Below are 19,870 nucleotides of genomic sequence, written 5' to 3'. Positions count from 1 at the left end.
GCCCAAGGCTGGAATCGAACCTGGGTCTCTGCTGCAGTGAGGCAGCAGTGCTAACCACCATGCCACCCATTCAGGTGAATGTTAAAGATCTTAGGACACCATTTGAAGCATGGGGGTATTTCCCTGATATCTTGATCAACACTTACCTCCAATTCAAATTATTTGATTACTTAGTTCATTGTTGTTTGTTGGTGCTTTTTGGTACAAATTATCACCACTTACAAAAGCCATTGGCTATAAAAACATTGGAACGTCCCCAAGTCATGAAAGGATTGTTAACAAGAAACATTGTTGTTAACCAATCATAAATGCTTTTTAAAATAATTTCAGAGTCATTATACCGACCTATCAGATGCCAGGGCAAGTATAGTTGCTGAATTGATGTCACTTGTACCAATCATGTTCCAATGGCCATACAGAGCAGGGACAATGACCTGCCATCAGTGAGTTAGGTGTAGAGTAGGGCAACAACGTGAGTCTTCAGTGGTGTAAGGAATGAAATAACTCCTGCTGGATGGTTGAAAATCTCTTTCAGACTTAGATTTGATGCCCAGTACCTGGATAATCTGTAGCATTTCTGTCTTTGGGGGTTTGAGGGGTGACCTTATAGAGGTTTATAAAATCGTGAGGGTCATGGATGAGGCGAATTGCCAAAGTCTTTTGTTCAGGACAGGGAAGTCCAAAACAAGGGAGCATAAGTTTAAGGTGAGAGGGAAAGATTTAAAAGGGAACTACGGGGCAATTTTCACACAGAGGTTGGTGCATGTTTGGCATGAGCTGCCAGAGGAACTGTAGAGGTTGATACAATTACAACATTTAAAAGGTATCTGGACGGGTATATGGTTAGAAAGGGTTTGCAGGGATGTGGGCCAAATGCTGGCAAATGTGAGTAGATTAATTTAGGATATCCGGTCAGCATGAATGAATTAGATTGAAGGGTTGTTTCTATACTGCACATCTCTATGACTGTATATCTCCTTTACTCATTCATGGGATGAGGGTGTCATTGGCTGGGGCAGCATTTATTGTCCACCCCTAATTGCCCAGAGGTCAGCTGTGAGTCAACCACATCGCTGTGGGTCTGGAGTCACATGTAGGCAAGACCAGGTAAGGATGGCAGTTTCCTTCCCGAAAGGATATTGGTGATCCAGATGGGGTTTTCTGACAATTGACAAAGGATTCACTGTGTATCATGTGATGTGGCATTGAGGGGGAGGATCAACCTCCTTGAGATAATATATCAGTGCAGTGGGCGAGTCAACACTTTTGGGATGAGTTTGGCAAAAGGAAAGAAATTGTCGAGAGAATCCTCCACTCTCTTGACCCCAGTATTAATAAACAGAAGGAATGGAGTTATAACCCCCAAAATATGAATAGATTGAGGTTGGGTGCATTTTAAAAATTCCAAACCCAAGTGCAACCTTTCAAGTTCTGGGTTTGACTAGGATATCCATTTATCCAAGGTTTAGAGCATTCTCTCCACTGTTTGGTATTGGATATTTTGATGTCTGGCATTCTCACTCACAAAGGTTATCCTGATGGATGATGATGTTGTCTCTGTGCACTGCCATGCCATTTTTCCTGCTGTATTGCATGGTTTGGTGTCTGTTATTCTTGACCCCTGGTTTGACAGAGATGGGACATTGCTATATTGACGCTGGTTGTCAATTGAAATATTATGGGGCGTGTCGCTTCCGATATAGATGTAATAATAGCCAGCTGTGTTTTCAGGTCAGCTCAAGGTAAATGAGGACTTATTCAGGAAGAAAGCAGTGTCTTTACATTGCAGCTTGTGGACCAGAAGGACCAAATATGTTTCTCCCGGAAAGGTCAATTATTCCTTGACATTGGGCTATACTAGTTCCCATCAAACACCCCGTTTCCTCCACAGTGCTTCAACAAGCTCCCCTCTGAAGTTCCCTACCTTAAAATGGAGCCTTCTCCTGATAGGGCTGATTTCCCGTACTCAAGCACCTCAGAGCTGGAAAGCCGCAGGTGCAAATCCCATTCCCAGACTTGGTAGCCACAGGTGGAGTGTTCATGCAGCTCAAAACAGGTTGTCGGTCGGTCTGCTCGATTCTTCCAACTCGCAGCGTCATTCTCTGAGGGCGTAACGTGTGTGAAAATTTACCCCAACAAATGATTCCCAACCAAAGGGGGCAAAAGACAGTAATGCTTGGAAATTAACATGTTGCCTGTGCTGGGGCTGATTTGGGCACAGAGTTTTACTGCGTTTTCCTGTGAGCTGTGTGATGTCTATGTTACAAAGTAAAACAGACTTCCTCCACCAGCATGTACCTCTGCTCCCCTGCCTCCTCCTCAGAAAAACACCCTGGGCCAGAGACGTTCCTGTGTGCTATAAGGATTTCAGATTGTGTTTTGAGTGAAGGGCATTTATGCACCTTAATGAAGACCCGATAATCACTAAAGGTAATGTAACAGCTCTTTGGAAATCATCTTTAGTCGACACTGCAATAAAACAAGCCAGTTGCTCAATTATTTTGCAGTTTATTCTCCTCTTAGGATCTGTAAGTCTAATTCCCTCTGGAATCCATCAACATGTAACTGACCCACTAGCCATAAAAAGAAATGAGTATTGCAGTAAGCGTGGGCACTAAAGGGACGACGATCAGTGTTTAGGCATGGTATTGATATGCCTTTTAAATTAATGATCCAAATAAGGTAACTGAAGTCAGACAATGGGTAAACACGGCAGAATTACCACCAGAGTCAAATGTTGAAGTCGTTTGCTGCTGGCAAAGAATTACTTCCTTCCTGCCCATCTCTCTCACTTTGTTTCGAATCTCAGATGTAAAGGGATTTTCCTCGTCAGGTTTTATTGTCCATCAAGATCAGATAGGGCAAGTATGGGCTTCATGACCCTAGGTGATTGCTGTGTGTTATTGGAGAGGAAGTTCTCAGAAGTACTCCCCCCCCGACCATCTTTCCCTGAAATTGATTGCAGTGTTGTCTTCCTTCAGATTTTCTCGCCTCATCAATAATGTTCACCTGTGATTTGGGAGTTGGAGCCTCGTGCACCCCCCTTTTTTCACATGTCCACTTTCTAATACCGGGAGATTAAACCTTTCCTGTTTAGGGCATTGATTGCCAGCATTATGCACTCCCAGGTCCAGTACTCATTCCTCATTGTGGCAATATCTGGCATTTAACCATTCTTTGAGTTCTCATTCCTTAGATGAGTCTCTGATTTATAAAGCATATCAACATTATCCCTAACCAGTAATTGTTGCCCCTTGTAGTTGCTGAGATACTGAGAAAATAAAGACTTGCAAGTCGACTGCTCCTCTGATAACCCAAAGCGTCACGGAGGCAAGGCAGGATATGGGGAAGTCAACCTGCTATACCCGCATAGACTCAACATTGTCACTCAATAGCTCCAACAGTATTGCTATATCTTGCACTAATGAAATGTCTCAAGGTAGTTTGTGTTAAGGATCAAAATTTTGTGCCAAGTTAATGCAAGGAGGTATTAGGACAGATTGGCAAAACATGGTCAAACCATTTGGTTTTGAATAGAATATTAACAGAGGGGAGAAAGACAGAGATGTTAAGGAACAGAGTTCCGTAGCTTAGAATCTATGCAGCTGAAGGTATAACCACCGATGTGGGATGATCAAAATTGGGTTGCACAAGAGTCTGCTTTGAGTAGAGCACAGAAATCTGGGAACATCGTAGGGCTGCAGGAAGCTATAGAGATGGTGAGGGGAGAGGGTTTTCTCTGTCACCACCGGTTATCGATATGTGATGCTTTGATTGATACCCATCTCATAATTCTAGTAAATAAAAATTTGACAAACTTTCGTTGCAATGAAGATACCATCGCTTTAAACTATTCATGCAGAGTTCCCACTGCCATGGTCTAAACAGATGTTTCTTTAATGTAGATGAATGTACACTGATTCATACTGGAGCAGCGAGCAGCAGATGTGTGTGCATGATGAAGGGCCATCCATTCGCAGTGAAAGGGAAGGGAGAACTTTGGGGTGTGATTATTGATCATTCACTTTAAAGTGCCAGTCGATGTGAAATTATTGTAATTTCAAGTAAAAGTGAAGTAAAAACAAGGCTTCATCTCAGGGGCATTTGACTGTACAGGGAAGGAAGATAGCTTGAGCTTGTATGGATTATTGGTGAAAAAATATTTGGAATATAATATGTGCCTCAGAGTTGCGCACTGACTTTGACCTCATAATGTCCCTACTCCTTCACTGGAGTTATCAACCTAATCTCCATAACGGGAGCACCATTACTACCAGGCCCTGAAGTTCTAGTTGAAGGCCTTTCATCAGTATATCTCAGGTTATCTAGGGCTGCACAATCAATGTAATCTTGTCTTTGTTGCTCACTGACGGGAACAAAATTTAAAGTTTGTTTTTTAATATCTATATATATATATATATATATATCTATCTATCTATCTTTCAGATGACATGAAACTTATGTGAATTGTATACTGTGAGGAGGATGGTATAGAACTCCAAAAGGACATGGACCTGTGAAAGGAGTCTCTGGATAGGTAACCTGTCAGATGGGGCTCAAGACTGAGTATTGTGGGTGAGGCATTTTGGCCAGAAGAATATTGATGGACAATATAAAGTAGGGTGGGCAGGTGTATATATTTCTAAAGGGACTACAGAAGCAAAGGGGCCTGGACACATATGAGCACTCTTTCGCACTTACACTGGCCCTAAACCCAACCTCTTCCTCCATTACATTGATGACTGTATCGGTGCCGCCTCTTGCTCCCAAGAGGAGCTCGAATAGTTCATTCATTTCACCAACACCTTCCACCCCAACCTTAAGTTCACCTGGACCATCTCCAACACATCCCTCACCTTCCAGGACCTTTCTGTCTCCATCTCAGGCAACCACCTCCAAACCAAAATCCATTTCAAGCCCACCGACTCACCAAAGCTACCTAGAATACACCTCCTCCCAAACACCTTCTTGCAAAAATGCCATCCCCTATTCCCAATTCCTTCACGTCTGCCGCATCTGCTCCCAGGATGAGGCATTCCACTCCTGGACATCCAAGACGCCCTCGTTCTTCAAGGACCGCAACATCCCCCCCCCACCGAGTTGTTGAGAATGCCGTTGACCATGTCTCCTGTATTTCCCGCACCTCATCCCTCACACCCCGCCCCCGCAAAAACTGTCAAAAGCGAATCTCTCTAGTTCTCATATACCACCCCACCAACTTCCGCCATCTACAATCCGACCCCACCACTAAAGACATTTTTCCATCCCCACCCTTGTCTGCCTTCTGGAAAGACCACTCTCTCCGCGACTCCCTTGTCTGCTCCACGCTCCCCTTCAACCCCACCACACCCGGCACCTTCCCCTGCAACAGCAGGAAGTGCTACACCAGCCCCTACACCTCCTCCCTCACCCCCAGGCCCGAAGATGACTTTCCACATCAAGCAGATGTTCACGGGCACATCCGCCAATGTGGTATACTGCATCCGCTGTACCCATTGTGGCTCCCTCTACATTCGGGAAACCAAGCGGAGGCTTGGGGACCACTTTGCAGAGCACCTACGCTCGGTTCGCAATAAACAACTGCGCCTCCCAGTCGTGAACTCCTCCTCCCATTCCTTAGACGACATGTCCATCCTGGGCCTCCTGCAGTGCCATAATGATGCCACCCATAGGCAGCAGGAACAGCAACTCAATGTTCCGCTTGGGAACCCTGCAGCCCAATCGTATCAATGCGGATTTCACCAGCTTCAAAATCTCCCCTCCCCCCACTGCATCCCAAAACCAGCCAGCTCGTCCCCGCCTTCCTAACCTGTTCTTCCTCCCACCTATCCTCTCCTCCCACCTCAAGCCACACCTCCATTTCCTACCTACTAACCTCATCCCACCCCCTTGACCTGTCTGTCCTCCCCGGACTGACCTATCCTCTCCCTACCTTCCCACCCATATTCTCCTCTCCACCTATCTTCTCCTCTATCCATCTTCGGTCTGCATCCACCTCTCTTCCTATTTATTTCAGAATCCTCTCCCCACCCCCCTTTTCTGATGAAGGGTCTAGGCCCGAAACGTCAGCTTTTGTGCTCCTGAGATGCTGCTTGGCCGGCTTTGTTCATCCAGCTCCACACTTTATTATCTCACATATGTGCACAGATCACTAATGGTGGCAGGTTCGATGGAGAGTTAATAAAGTATCCAGTGTTCCCACCTTTTATTAAGGGAGACATAAGTGGACATTTGCAAGGAGGTGATTTGAACTTGCAGAAGACACTTGTTGGACCTCAGTTGGAGTATTTTGTACAGTTGTGGGCATCACATTCTAGGCAGAATGTGAGCACTTTGGAGAGAGTCCAAAAGCAATTTACAAGGATGGTTCCAAGGATAAGACATTTCACTGATGAGGATAGATTGAAGAAGTGGTGATTGTTCTCTTTAGAGAGAAGAAGGCTGATAGGTGTTTGGCTAGAGGTTTTCATAATGATGAGTCGGTTTGGGTAGATTAGATAGGGAGAAATTGTTCTTGCTTGTAAAAGAAACAAGAATGAGAGGGCACAGATATAAAGTGATGTGCAAAAGAACCAGGGGTGATGTGAGGAAAAAGCCTTTTTTTAAAACACAGCGAGTGGTCAGGGTATGGGATATGCTACATGAAGTGAGGTGCAGGCAGATTCACTGGATGATTATTTTGATAGGAATGATGATCAAGGTTATGGGGATACAATAGGAGATTGTTACCAGGCAATGATGCCTTTTTGAAGTGCCAATGCAAGCACAATGAGCTGAAATGTATCTTTCAGTGCCTTGACAATTCTGTGATTCTATATTTTGGGATGACTACCTTTCAAAAGGTGGACTTCAAAGCAAAAACCTAAACTGCGAAGAGAGACCACAAAAAGTAGTTTGAAAGAACTCAGATCATGGAAAATGCTCAGAAGAATTGACCAAACTATCAGATGTGGAATTCTATTTTTTTTTATTTAGCTAAGCCTCTCTCCCTTCCCGTATCCTCCTCATGGCCTGAGCATTGCTGATCATGGCTCAATGTTACCATGGTATCACTGTGGGGCAGTAGATGAGGTCAGCTCAAACAACTCCACCTATTTGGGGACTGAGCTCATGCGCTCGGTGTTATACAAACTGGCTCTACTTTTTGTTAAGCAGGTGATATCAACCGGTGGAATTGTATTACTTACGGGAGGGTATCCTGGGGCTTGAACCTAAAGGTTTCTGAGTCAGTGTTGGGAGTGTAGCTGCTGAATCTTACATATTAAAAGCCGGAAATCTGAAGGTCGCATGCAGCATCTGAGAGATAGGTAAAGGTTTTAGATGAAGTGCTAAACTGGACTTCAGGCTTCCTTGAGCCATTTCTCCGAGCTTCCTTACACCTACAATGGAGATAACCTCCTGAAGGTAGATTACAATCCTGATCCTGGGGTGAAAGACTGGTGCGCTAATCGCCTTTACTACACAGTCCCCTCTTAATACCAGCTTCACTGGAGCAAAATATCTCCTTTGGGACTGAGGCTGCAGAATTATAATAAAATGACTCGCTTTATCTTCCTGCCTTGTAAAGCGTTTTATTGCCACAACATTTCCCTGGCTGCCTTTGTCCTTGTACACTCAGGAGAGAAGAAGATGAAACAAATTTTAATGAAAGGGAATTAAAAAAAAACAGATGAGAAGAATCCAGTGGATTTACAGATATGTTGAGCCGCAGCAATGTGTGTTCACCAGCCTGACCTTAGAAAAAAACCTTGATCTATATATAAAACATATGAGAGACAAAAATGGTTTTTGTAAATTTTATTTTCCATCCGTCTTACGGGGTCACTGTGTGAACCCACTGGAAGAAATAAAGTCTCATTAAATTTCAATTACTTAAAAAGACAGGCATGTGAAGCTGATAAAAACCTAATGTTGTGCATAGTTGTCAGTTCCTCATTCGGGCTCTTCAGACCTATCTGTGATGGTCGTTTCTCTCTGTTCTTAGCCTTTTCATATGCAAAGTGGGCCCCATCTTTGGGAAAGTGTAGAATTTAGTCAAGTTAATGAACTTCAAGTCATGTCTTATCGTGACACTTATTTTGCAACATAATTCGCTCGAAGTAGCCATGAGACAAAATGCACTCAAGCATTTGATTTTCAAGAAGCATTCTTTCATATCACAGCTGCTCCCTTGCTTTGAGTTTGTCATATGTTACTGTGTGTCCCCATTAGCTACAATCGGGACAGTGACCTGGTTTGTCCTGCCAGGGGCTAGTCCTCAAGGAATGTGTCGAATTGTACGGATTTAGCCATCTCCTTTCTTAAATTTATTTTCACTATGGAGGTATTATGTTGGACTATCCAAACACTTCATAGCTCCTTTGTAAAATTAGGAGCACAAGACTGGAATAGCCGCATTGTTGAGTGACTAGATTCTAAAGCCATGAATGAACTACAAAGAGTTTTTTCACTATGGCAATGGCCCTGCTAGCCAACTGTTGCTTTTAATTAGATGTTGCTTTACAAGTGAGAAGTTAAGATTGATTTATCTTTTTTCTTCTCCCCCGTTTTTAACCCTTGCGTCCACATCACCCTATTTACTCCATGAGGGTATAGTTCCCACCACTGGTAGCATTGTGGAACAGTTTCCTTTACAGCTGTTAATGGCACCTCTGGTTATAGGGTGTCATTAAAGGGCCACAATTTAGCAGAAGCAATGTCTCTTACAGAGGTGAACATTGGAACACTTTATGGTAGGAGCTGCCATTCTTGTGCCACCATTGGCTGTAAAGTATAATTGTGCATGTCAGATCTAGATAGGCAGCTTGCCATACAAACAGCAATATTTTGTTTTTGTATTGCCCTCTAAAGTAATGAAATATCCTTAGGGTCTTCCCAGGAATGTTGTCAGTCAGAATTTAACACTGACCCATGTAATGAGATAGTAAGAACTGCAGATGCTGGAGACAGAGATAACACAGTATGGAGCTGGAAGGACACAGCAGGCCAGGCTGCATCAGAGGAGCTGGAGAGTCGACATTTTGAGTCGAGACCCTTCCTCAGAAATTTCCTGCTCCTCTGACGCTGCCTGGTTTGCTGTTCTCCTCCAGCTCCACACTGCATTATTACCAAGTAATGGGATATGCGGAGTGGATGACCAAAAGGTTGGTCAGCCAGACAGGATTCAGAGAGTGTCCATAGAGGAGGAAATTGAGTTCATGAAGGTGAAGAGGTTTAAGGCTTTGGCAGAGCTACAAATTGTGGGGCAATTAAATTCAAGGATGCTCAGGCAAAATTAAATTTGCAAAACTTGGAGATCTCTGAATGTTGGAGGGGGTGGAGAATGTTACAGAGATGGGGAGGAGCAAGACCATACACTAATAAGAGAACTAACAGGAGAATTTTGAAACCATGGTGTTGTTTAATCAAGAGTAAATTCTTGCCCTTTGTGGTTCCCATTCCTCTAGGGAAGGAGATAGTTGTATTGGAGGTAGTACAGCATTGGTGCTAACTTGCTCCCCAGAACAAGGGAGTTGCCTGATAATGAGAGGCTGAGTAAATTGAGCTTACTTTTAGAAGAATGAGAGGCGATCTCATTGAAACACACCTGAAGCTGAAGGGTCTTGAAAGATGCTAAGAAATTGTTTCCAGAGGTCAGTGAATCTAAAACACAGGGAGGTACAGATTTAGAATTGAGGAGTTGACAGCAGTACTGAGGAACGGTCACTGGACCTGAAACGTTAACTCTGTTTTTATCTTCACAGATGCTGCCAGACCTGCTGAGCTCTTCCAGCAAATTTTGTCTTTGTTCCTGATTTACAGCATCCGCAGTTCTTTCGGAATTCTCTTTCATACTGTTCTAGGAACCCAGTCTCCATTGCTAACCCACTCCCCACTGCCATCACCAAAGGAAAATGAAGTTCTTCCAACTCCCTGAGTGACTGCATCTTCTCTTTTCCTCCATAATTGCATTCTGGGCCTGGGCCCTGACCTAGGAAGATGTTTATAATGACAATCGTATCATCTTGAACTTTCCCTTGCCTTTGCTTTCCAGGACTGTCCACAGCTGCTCGCTGCCGAGAAGGTCCTGGTGCCTGTTGGAGTGGTGAAGCCCATTACCCTAAAGTCAAAAAACCTCCCACAGCCACAGTCAGGCCAGCGAGGTTACGAATGTATCCTGAACATCTATGGGGTGGAGCAGCGAGTTCCAGCCCTGCGATTCAACAGCTCCAGCGTACAGTGTCAGAACACATCGGTAAGTAGTAGTTTGTGGTCATTCCAGTTGGAACTGAATGGCAGCCTACTTGCCTTTGAGCCAACAGACCTGTGCCTGACTCCAGGAATTACAGCACTAGTTGAGGCCTACACTCACAACGTCCCAGTCTGGTATGGAGTAAGTTTGATGAGATGTCGAACCAGGCCCCTTCGTAAGTGGAGAAAATATCTCCAAACATCCCTTACCATCAGCATAATAAAATGTGAGGCTGGATGAACACAGCAGGCCAAGCAGCATCTCAGGAGCACAAAAGCTGACGTTTCGGGCCTAGACCCTTCATCAGAGAGGGTGATGGGGAGAGGGAACTGGAATAAATAGGGAGAGAGGGGGAGGCGGACCGAAGATGGAGAGTAAAGAAGATAGGTGGAGAGAGTGTAGGTGGGGAGGTAGGGAGGGAATAGGTCAGTCCAGGGAAGACGGACGGGTCAAGGAGGTGGGATGAGGTTAGTAGGTAGCTGGGGGTGCGGCTTGGGGTGGGAGGAAGGGATGGGTGAGAGGAAGAACCGGTTAGGGAGGCAGAGACAGGTTGGACTGGTTTTGGGATGCAGTGGGTGGGGGGGAAGAGTTGGGCTGGTTGTGTGGTGCAGTGGGGGGAGGGGACGAACTGGGCTGGTTTAGGGATGCAGTAGGGGAAGGGGAGATTTTGAAACTGGTGAAGTCCACATTGATACCATATGGCTGCAGGGTTCCCAGGCGGAATATGAGTTGCTGTTCCTGCAACCTTCGGGTGGCATCATTGTGGCACTGCAGGAGGCCCATGATGGATATGTCATCTAGAGAATGGGAGGGGGAGTGGAAATGGTTTGCGACTGGGAGGTGCAGTTGTTTGTTGCGAACTGAGCGGAGGTGTTCTGCAAAGCGGTCCCCAAGCCTCCGCTTGGTTTCCCCAATGTAGAGGAAGCCGCACCGGGTACAGTGGATGCAGTATACCACATTGGCAGATGTGCAGGTGAACCTCTGCTTAATGTGGAATGTCATCTTGGGGCCTGGGATGGGGGTGAGGGAGGAGGTGTGGGGACAGGTGTAGCATTTCCTGCGGTTGCAGGGGAAGGTGCCGGGTGTGGTGGGGTTGGAGGGCAGTGTGGAGCGAACAAGGGAGTCACGGAGAGAGTGGTCTCTCCGGAAAGCTGACAGGGGAGGGGTTGGAAAAATGTCTTGGGTGGTGGGGTCGGATTGTAAATGGCGGAAGTGTCGGAGGATAATGCGTTGTATCCGGAGGTTGGTAGGGTGGTGTGTGAGAACGAGGGGGGTCCTCTTGGGGCGGTTGTGGCGGGAGCGGGGTGTGAGGGATGTGTTGCGGGAAATACAGGAGACGCGGTCAAGGGCGTTCTCGATCACTGTGGGGGGAAAGTTGCAGTCCTTAAAGAACTTGGACATCTGGGATGTGCGGGAGTGGAATGTCTTATCATGGGAGCAGATACGGCGGAGGTGGAGGAATTGGGAATAGGGGATGGAATTTTTGCAGGAGGGTGGGTGGGAGGAGGTGTATTCTAGGTAGCTGTTACATCTACATTGGGGAAACCAAGCGGAGGCTTGGGGACCGCTTTGCAGAACACCTCCGCTCAGTTCGCAACAAACAACTGCACCTCCCAGTCGCAAACCATTTCCACTCCCCCTCCCATTCTCTAGATGACATGTCCATCATGGGCCTCCTGCAGTGCCACAATGATGCCACCCGAAGGTTGCAGGAACAGCAACTCATATTCCGCCTGGGAACCCTGCAGCCATATGGTATCAATGTGGACTTCACCAGCTTCAAAATCTCCCCTTCCCCCACTGCATCCCTAAACCAGCCCAGTTCGTCCCCTCCCCCCACTGCACCACACAACCAGCCCAGCTCTTCCCCCCCATCCACTGCATCCCAAAACCAGTCCAACCTGTCTCTGCCTCCCTAACCGGTTCTTCCTCTCACCCATCCCTTCCTCCCACCCCAAGCCGCACCCCCAGCTACCTACTAACCTTATCCCACCTCCTTGACCTGTCCGTCTTCCCTGGACTGACCTATCCCCTCCCTACCTCCCCACCTATACTCTCTCCACCTATCTTCTTTACTCTCCATCTTCAGTCCGCCTCCCCCTCTCTCCCTATTTATTCCAGTTCCCTCTCCCCATCCCCCTCTCTGATGAAGGGTCTAGGCCCGAAACGTCAGCTTTTGTGCTCCTGAGATGTTGCTTGGCCTGCTGTGTTCATCCAGCCTCACATTTTATTATCTTGGAATTCTCCAGCATCTGCAGTTCCCATTATCTCTGATACTATTTTAACCCCCTTACCATCAGCAAATTGCATTACATTGAATTAAGAATGTGCCATGGACAACAGGCCCTTTGCCTCCTTTAAAGGACAAGCCTCAGTTGAACGCCATGTCCTGGCAGATGAATAACACGTTATTCTTCCTTTATTCCTATGTTTATAAAGCAAAATAATCTCCTACACTTTCCTTGTTGAGTGCAACCCCTACAGAACTTAAGTACCTTGACACAATCCAGGGCAAAGCAGCCCACTGAATTGGTGACATACCTAACAGCTTCACAATTCATCGTGTCCACCGCTAACAACCAGTAGCAGCAGGGTGTAGTCCAGAACATGCAGTGACTCACTGAGGCTCATTCAGCAATGCTTTCCAAGCACACCATCTCTATCATCTAGAAGGACAAAAGTGGCAGAACACCACCACCTGCAAGATCCCTTTCAGGTCAAACACCGTTCTGACTTGGAGCTACAATATCATTCTTTCACTGTCACTGAGTCAAGATCCTGAAACTCCCTTCCTTCCAGCTGTTTGGTTATCCCTTTAAAGCAAGGACTACAGCACTTCAAGAAGGCACTATCATCATCATCTCCAGAGCAGTTAGGGATGAGAAATAACTGCTGGCCCAGACTGTAACACTGATACCCTGTGAATTAATTAAAACCGAATATACTTGAGTAAAGAGATAACAAGGTGTAGAGCTGGATGAACACAACAGGCCATGCAGCATCAGAGGAACAGGAAGGCTGACGTTTTGGACCTAGACTCTTCTTCAGAAATCTGATGAAGGGTCTAGGCCCGAAACATCAGCCTTCCTGCTCCTCTGATGCTGCATGGCCTGCTGTGTTCATCCAGCTCTACACCTTGTTATCTCAGATTCTCCAGCACCTGCAGTTCCTGCTATATTTGAGTAAACTCCTTTTTAACGAAGCGTTTGAGGTTTCTGTGAAACGTAAAATTGTGCACAAATCGTCTAACCCAGGAACATCTCAACTTGCTTCTTTTCTTGTTCCAGTTTAAAACTACAAAGTATTCTGAAAATGAAAGGACCAAGTATTGTTTCAGAGCCCATTTGTTTTCTTCAGAAAATTCAAAAGGCTCAAGTATCAAGTGTAACAAAGCACATTTTTGTTTTTAATTTCAGAATGGCCTGCTAATTACAGCTATTCCAGCTGCCTCTGAAATACAGTGCACCTATTACAACCTAATTTAAATGCACAATGGAGCTATTCAGGCACAACACAGATACTGCTTTGTACAACAGCACTGTCTCACTTTACCAACACATATCTCCGTAGGTAATTCTTAAAGGTACATTATCTCTGAGAGACAGGCACTCGTTGGTCAAAGAGAAATTGAGATACTTGTATTTATATAGTGCCATGCTGAATACTTCATAAAAATGCTTTCAGCAGTTAATTTGTTTCTTCAACTTCAATGATGGCTCATATGGAAGCAATATTTGGCAACTAGGATGCTGTAGGACCATGTCATAAATGATACTGAAATGAATAAACACAATTACATTGGCCCTGACCTCCAGTTCTTCACTGAAAAGTGTCACAGAACCTGTAAGTGACTGTAATGAAGTCAGCCAGGTGGATCTCATAGAATATGAGTTCCCTGACTGGGCCTGTTAACCTGCTCCAATCAGGGAGCCCTGGCTGACAGATATAAACAGGAGTTTCGGAGGCCCTGTTCATTCTGAGAGCTGGCTTGGAGAGAGCTGGATCAGTGTCAAGGATTCTCCTCATGTAAATAAAGGGTGACTCGGTGATTGAATACCGGCCTCTGTAGAGTTATTTCAGAAACCTCTCCGCCCTTCTGAGCATTCAGTGAAACCTCCGTTGAGAAGAGAATCTGTAACAATTCCCTGGACTAGCAGTGTGCAATGTGTTTGAATCCATAATTTTCTGGCTCTGTGGCTTTTGGGCTCCAAACCGGGCTGACCTAACAGCTAATAAGATTTAGCATTATGGTTTTATGTGAATTTTGACAGCGAGTGTGTCAGTGATAGAGTAGCTTCTTGACCATGTGGAAACAGGTCAGCATCTATTTTTCACAAGAAATTCCTCTTTAGAATATTGAGAATTTTTTTTGGAGCAGGAGCAGTTGTAATTTAAGGCAGAGACATTTACTAATAGATTCCTGTAAACTGTTTGACATAGTTCCTTTGTTATCTCTTCTCAGCAGACTCCATCTGCTGGTACATATGTGTATGGTAACCCCAATGGACAAAATTCACAATGTAATTTTCAGTACATTACAAACATTTTCAGCTAATAAGTCATTCAGTAGCCACTTATGGAGGCTGAGACCTCTGTAGAGAATTTGAACGTGGATGTACAAATCTTAAAACCGAGTTTTAGGGATGTGGAGAGCTTGGATGAGTTATGAGCCAAGTGTACTGAAAACATGCGTAAAGACAATCCGAGATAACAAGGTGTGGGGCTGGATGAACACAGCAGGCCCAGCAGCATCTCAGGAGCACAAAAGCTGACGTTTCGGGCCTAGACCCTTCATCAGAGAGGGGGTTGGGGTGAGGGTTCTGGAATAAATAGGGAGAGAGGGGGAGGAGGACCGAAGATGGATAAGAGACCACAAGAGAGTTGTAGTGGGAGATAGATCCCCTGAGATTGGTCCGGAGGGAGGAGGGTAACTTCTTCAGCTCAGGCATCCTGGAAGAGGCTTTGCAGTGAGGTTAAAATTGTGATCAGAGATAATGGGAAGTGCCCCACACTTTGTTATCTTGGATTCTCCAGCATCTGCAGTTCCCATTGTCTCTGATCGCAAAGACAATCTGCATAATTTGTAGATTTGGGAGAGCCGAGGGTAGGGAAGGTGGCCAATCTCATTTTGAGACATGATGGGAGTGGCGGCAGAGAAAGGGAATGAAGTGGAAGGGATGACACTTGAATTCTGCCACAACCTTTTCTCATGGTACACGAGGATATGAGAAAGCATTGAAGAAAAAAGGCAATGAATCTCATAATTCTACAGATCATGTGATATATCCCGTTACTGAATTTTGAGTTCAAAAATTTCAAATTCCAAAGGAAATATTGGAAGATTTCAGATTCCATAGATTGTCCCATTCTTCTCATTCAGGTTTGCATCGTTACCCTCAACAACTTCTCAGCTCATGGATGCTAATGTCCCAAAGAACATCCTTATCTCAGTCTGCACCTACCTCTGTAACCACCATTCATTCCCCAATCAATTACTTTCCCCGCCTTTTTTTGCTACCCTGCTCTGAAGTTATTAGGAGTGTTGTCTTGTCATAATGTCTAGTGATTAGATTAGATTCCCTACAGTGTGAAACAGGTCCTTCGGCCCAACAAGTCCACACCACCCCTTGAAGCATCCCACCCAGACCCATCCCCCTATAACCCACACACCCAAAACACTACAGGCAATTTAGCATGGCCGATCCACCTAGCCTGCACATCTTTGGACTGCACATTAATTATAACCTTTATACACATTGCCGATACATCCGTGATACACATTAATTATAACCTGTGATCAATTATAACCTTGTTTTATTGTCAGTTTTCTTGGAGCAACATTAACAATTCCAGTCATTCAGAGAACCCTTAATCTCCCTTAATCCTCAACTGTAAGAGACTCGAGAGGGTTGGCTGTGTTTGCCTGGAGCAGTTCTTCAGCACTGTCTTCATGTCAGTCGTAATGCTCATAAACACATTGATCTCCATTGATTCACAGAGGAGCTGTTCATAGTTGAATGTTGTTGTCGATCACCCATCAATCCCTGAGCAAAGGTCAGGACAGAAAGTTGCAGACACAACTTTTTCTTTCATTGAACAGGTGTTTCCATCTTTCTTGTTAAGCCTTTCTGTTATCATTAGTTTAACTGTGACAGAAAACAGCAGCTCGGTCGGGAACTTCATGTGTGGGCAGGCTACAGGCCGGAATCTGGGAACTAGGCCCAAACTGTCATGGCAGCCTTTGAGAGACAATGGTTCAAACATGTGAGGTGAGCACAGCCTGGGTGCTCAATGCTAGTATTATATTCAAGTAACTACCACAAATTATTGTTCAGATTGTGTACTGAGCTGTTTTTGTTGTATGCAAGATACAAAATATGTCCCTTGTGAGACACTTTAACAGGAACTCGGATTTAAAGTTTTAGAAAAGATCTGTAGCTTGGGTTATGGGTGAGTTTGTTGACTTGCTCGCCGAGCTGGCTTGTTTTCGTTCACACATTTAGCCACCATGCTAAGTAACAATATCAATGAGGCCTCCAAGGAAGCCTTGAACTTATACTGTCTGGTCTGCTAAGGTGAGTTGTGCCATTTCTGCTTTTGACCTGTATTGATTTGTAAATGGGGTCCAATTCTATGTGTTTGTTGATTGCGTTACGGGTTGAGAACCATGCCTCTAGGAATTCCCGTGTGTGTCCGTGTTTAGCTTGGCCTACTACAGTTACAATGTCGCAGTTAAACTGATGGCCTTCATTGTCCAAGTTATTACTGTGCGCCATAACGGACCCAATAGGACAAATTCCAAGCGGAGTAGAACATTGCTTCATTGGAAGGCTCACTGTGATGCCACTTCGCATGGTGACGAAATGATGGCGAACGAAAACAAGCCAGCTCGGCGAGCAAGTCAACAACTTGGAATAGATAGAGGAAGAAGAGGCCATTGGTGGCAGAGGCTTAGATAGAGGAGGGTCAGGTAGATGGTGGGGGAGGATTAGAAAGAAAAATTAAGAACCTTTGGCCCTAGCAAAGGCAAAGCTGTACTGGAAGTGTGGAGGCTACACAAGAAACTGGAAATGGAGGAACTCAAATAAGTGTGGAGTGTTATGTGGTTGGAGGAGGTTACAGAGGTGGAAAGGTGAGAGAGGTACGTGTGGGGCAAGTGACTTTGGAAGAAGTTGACATGAGGATAAGAATTTTCAAACTGAGATGTTGCTTAAGTAGCTAGTTACATCAATCAAATAAGAAGCAGACATTGTTGAAGAAACTCAGCAGCATCTGTGAAGGGAAAACAAAGGTGATGTTTTGGGAGTTCTAAAGAAGAGTCACTGTTCTCAAAATGTCACCCTGCTTTCTCTTCATAGATGCTACCAGAGTACTGAGTTTCTCCGGAAACCTCTGTTTTTCAGATCCAGCATCCACAGTTCTTTGCTTTATTACAGTGACATCAATTACTTTGATAGAATGGACTGAAGTGGAGGCATATCAGTGCTGGGGTAGGTCTCATCTGTCTAGATGACTGTAAGTGAAGGTTCTACAGCAGAGTCACTGCACGTCATCCTGGAATTAAAGTCGAACCTGAGTTTACAGCCTATAACTTAACATATGGGAACAGCCTCCAGTTCAAACCCACAATGGGATCAAAATAGTCCATGGATTGAGAGATTAACTGTGTCCCATATATATTGGTGCAGTAATTTACAATAGGTGGCCAGCTCTTGCCACGCTTTCCCACGTTTCATCCTATGCGTAACACACACCTGGCCCCACAGCCCAGCTGGAGACCAAGTACATGACTGTCAGCAGCTCCTGAGAGATGCCTGAAATTCCCAAAAAGATCCAGTGCAGAAGGAGGTCATGCCGCTTTGTGTTTGTGCTGACTCTCATCTCAGTGAGTCACTCGTCAGCTGTTTCTCAAATGACCTGCCAGTGCTTGCTTTTCAAATATTTTTCCAATTCCCTTTTTGAATCTAAACTCTGAACCCAGTTGCACTGTCCTTTCAGATAGTGCTATCCTGATTGTAGGAACTGACTGCATTAAAGGAAGTTCTCCTCACCTCTCCTCTGACAAATCGTTTGAAATCTGAGTCCTCTCTTTCCTGAATCTCCAACCAGAGGAACCAGTTTCTCCATATGTACTGTTGAAATGGAATTAACTGATTAATCTTCACAGAGGCTAGCACAGACCTGAATGGCCTCTTTGATGTTCTACCATTCTATAACACCATAGTAAAATGCCTCAAAGGTTAAACATCTCAGTTATATCTTTCAATCGTCTGTGCTCTGGAGATCCATTCTAGTCTCTTCTAGTCTTGTAGTTTCTCATTCTAGTCTTTTCTGTATAATTCAGCCTGTGTACAGCTCCAGTAGGTTGCCTCTGCACGCTATCCATGGCTTTGCTGTCTCTCCTGCTCCCATGCATCGAATTCACTTTACAGCGAGGAGCAAAGGTGGCGTCAGAGCCACCCCAATGGTGAATGGTTGATGAAACCTTTTGACATGTCGCTGGTAACTTTCTCGTTTCAGTACTCGTACGAAGGGACGACAATCAACAACCTGCCTGTCGATCTCTCTGTGGTCTGGAATGGAGACTTCAGCATTGACAACCCAGCGCACAATCAAGGTGAGCTCATGGCACTGCCCATAGCTGTGCTAAGCAGAGGTGCAGATGATGTAACCGTGAGGCCAGGGTGTGGGGAGGAGCAGACCATACCTTCACAGCTCAGCAGGGTTTATCCTTCCTGCAAAGCATGGGCATATGATTTTGCACGGTACCTGCTCCCTACCAGAATGGACTTTGTGCTAGGATATCAGTGCTAGGATGATCAACTCTGATGGGGCACATCCCTGTTATTACATTCACTTCCAACAACCCTATTGACCTCTAATACATTTTCAAACTGTAAAATGAACATGTGCAAAGAAAATACGTATTTGATCTTCGAATGCTCCATTCACTTTCTACCTAGATATTTCCTGCAACAGATTAGTCTTTAATCCCCCAGAGACCTAGGGGTTGATCTTGGAGTGTGGGCAGGCACTGCAACCCCCATCCTGATCCCGAAGGAATGGGGGTGTGGGTCAATGAGAGGTGACATGTGGGTTTCACATGAGGCATCTTGACAGTGACCCATCTAAGCAACCATTGCCTCAGTATTGGTGTTAAATTATATTTAGGGGATTTGGTGAGTCCATTGAGTTGGAACCCCAGTCTAACTTTCCAGAGACATGGGTTCAAATCTCACCATGGCAAACGGTGAAATTTCAATTCAGTAAGAATGTGAAATAAAAAGCAAGGCTGTTGGTGACCATGTAGTTACTGTTGATTGTCGTACAAACCAAACTGGCTCACTGATGTTGCTCAGGAAATGAAACCTGTCCTCTTTACCTAGTCTGGCCTGCATGTGACTCCAGGCCCACAGCAATATGGTTAATCTCAGCTACTCTCTGAAACAGTGTAGCAGCTGAGACTGGGCCTATCGTGGTTAATCTAGATTGTCCAACACAAGAAATGAGATGTGGTCAGCAACGGGAGCTGTCTTTTTCTCTGCCTTCTCCTGGCTCCATTCAGTTCACATCCTTCTACTAATGGATATGTTCCTGTCCCTTCGTACTTTTGTATCATACCGAGTATATGTCACGGAC

The 19,870-nt window shown here is 45.1% G+C and overlaps 1 protein-coding gene across 7 annotated transcripts in view; it reads left to right on the top strand.

Annotated features, from left to right (window-relative positions):
- The window catches only part of plxna4 (plexin A4), a 658,721-nt gene that overhangs the window by 505,683 nt on the left and 133,168 nt on the right, over positions 1–19,870 (top strand). For all 7 annotated transcript variants that reach the window (XM_059654487.1, XM_059654491.1, XM_059654488.1 and 4 more), the window contains exons 10-11: positions 10,034–10,234; positions 18,752–18,848. In XM_059654487.1, the coding sequence (XP_059510470.1) occupies positions 10,034–10,234; positions 18,752–18,848 (298 nt within the window). The remainder of the gene's footprint in view (positions 1–10,033; positions 10,235–18,751; positions 18,849–19,870) is intronic.

Source organism: Stegostoma tigrinum, chromosome 25 (genome assembly GCF_030684315.1).
Source record: "Stegostoma tigrinum isolate sSteTig4 chromosome 25, sSteTig4.hap1, whole genome shotgun sequence".
In the NCBI taxonomy this organism is placed as follows: Eukaryota; Metazoa; Chordata; class Chondrichthyes; order Orectolobiformes; family Stegostomatidae; genus Stegostoma; species Stegostoma tigrinum.
This window is presented reverse-complemented; position numbering and strand designations above follow the sequence as displayed.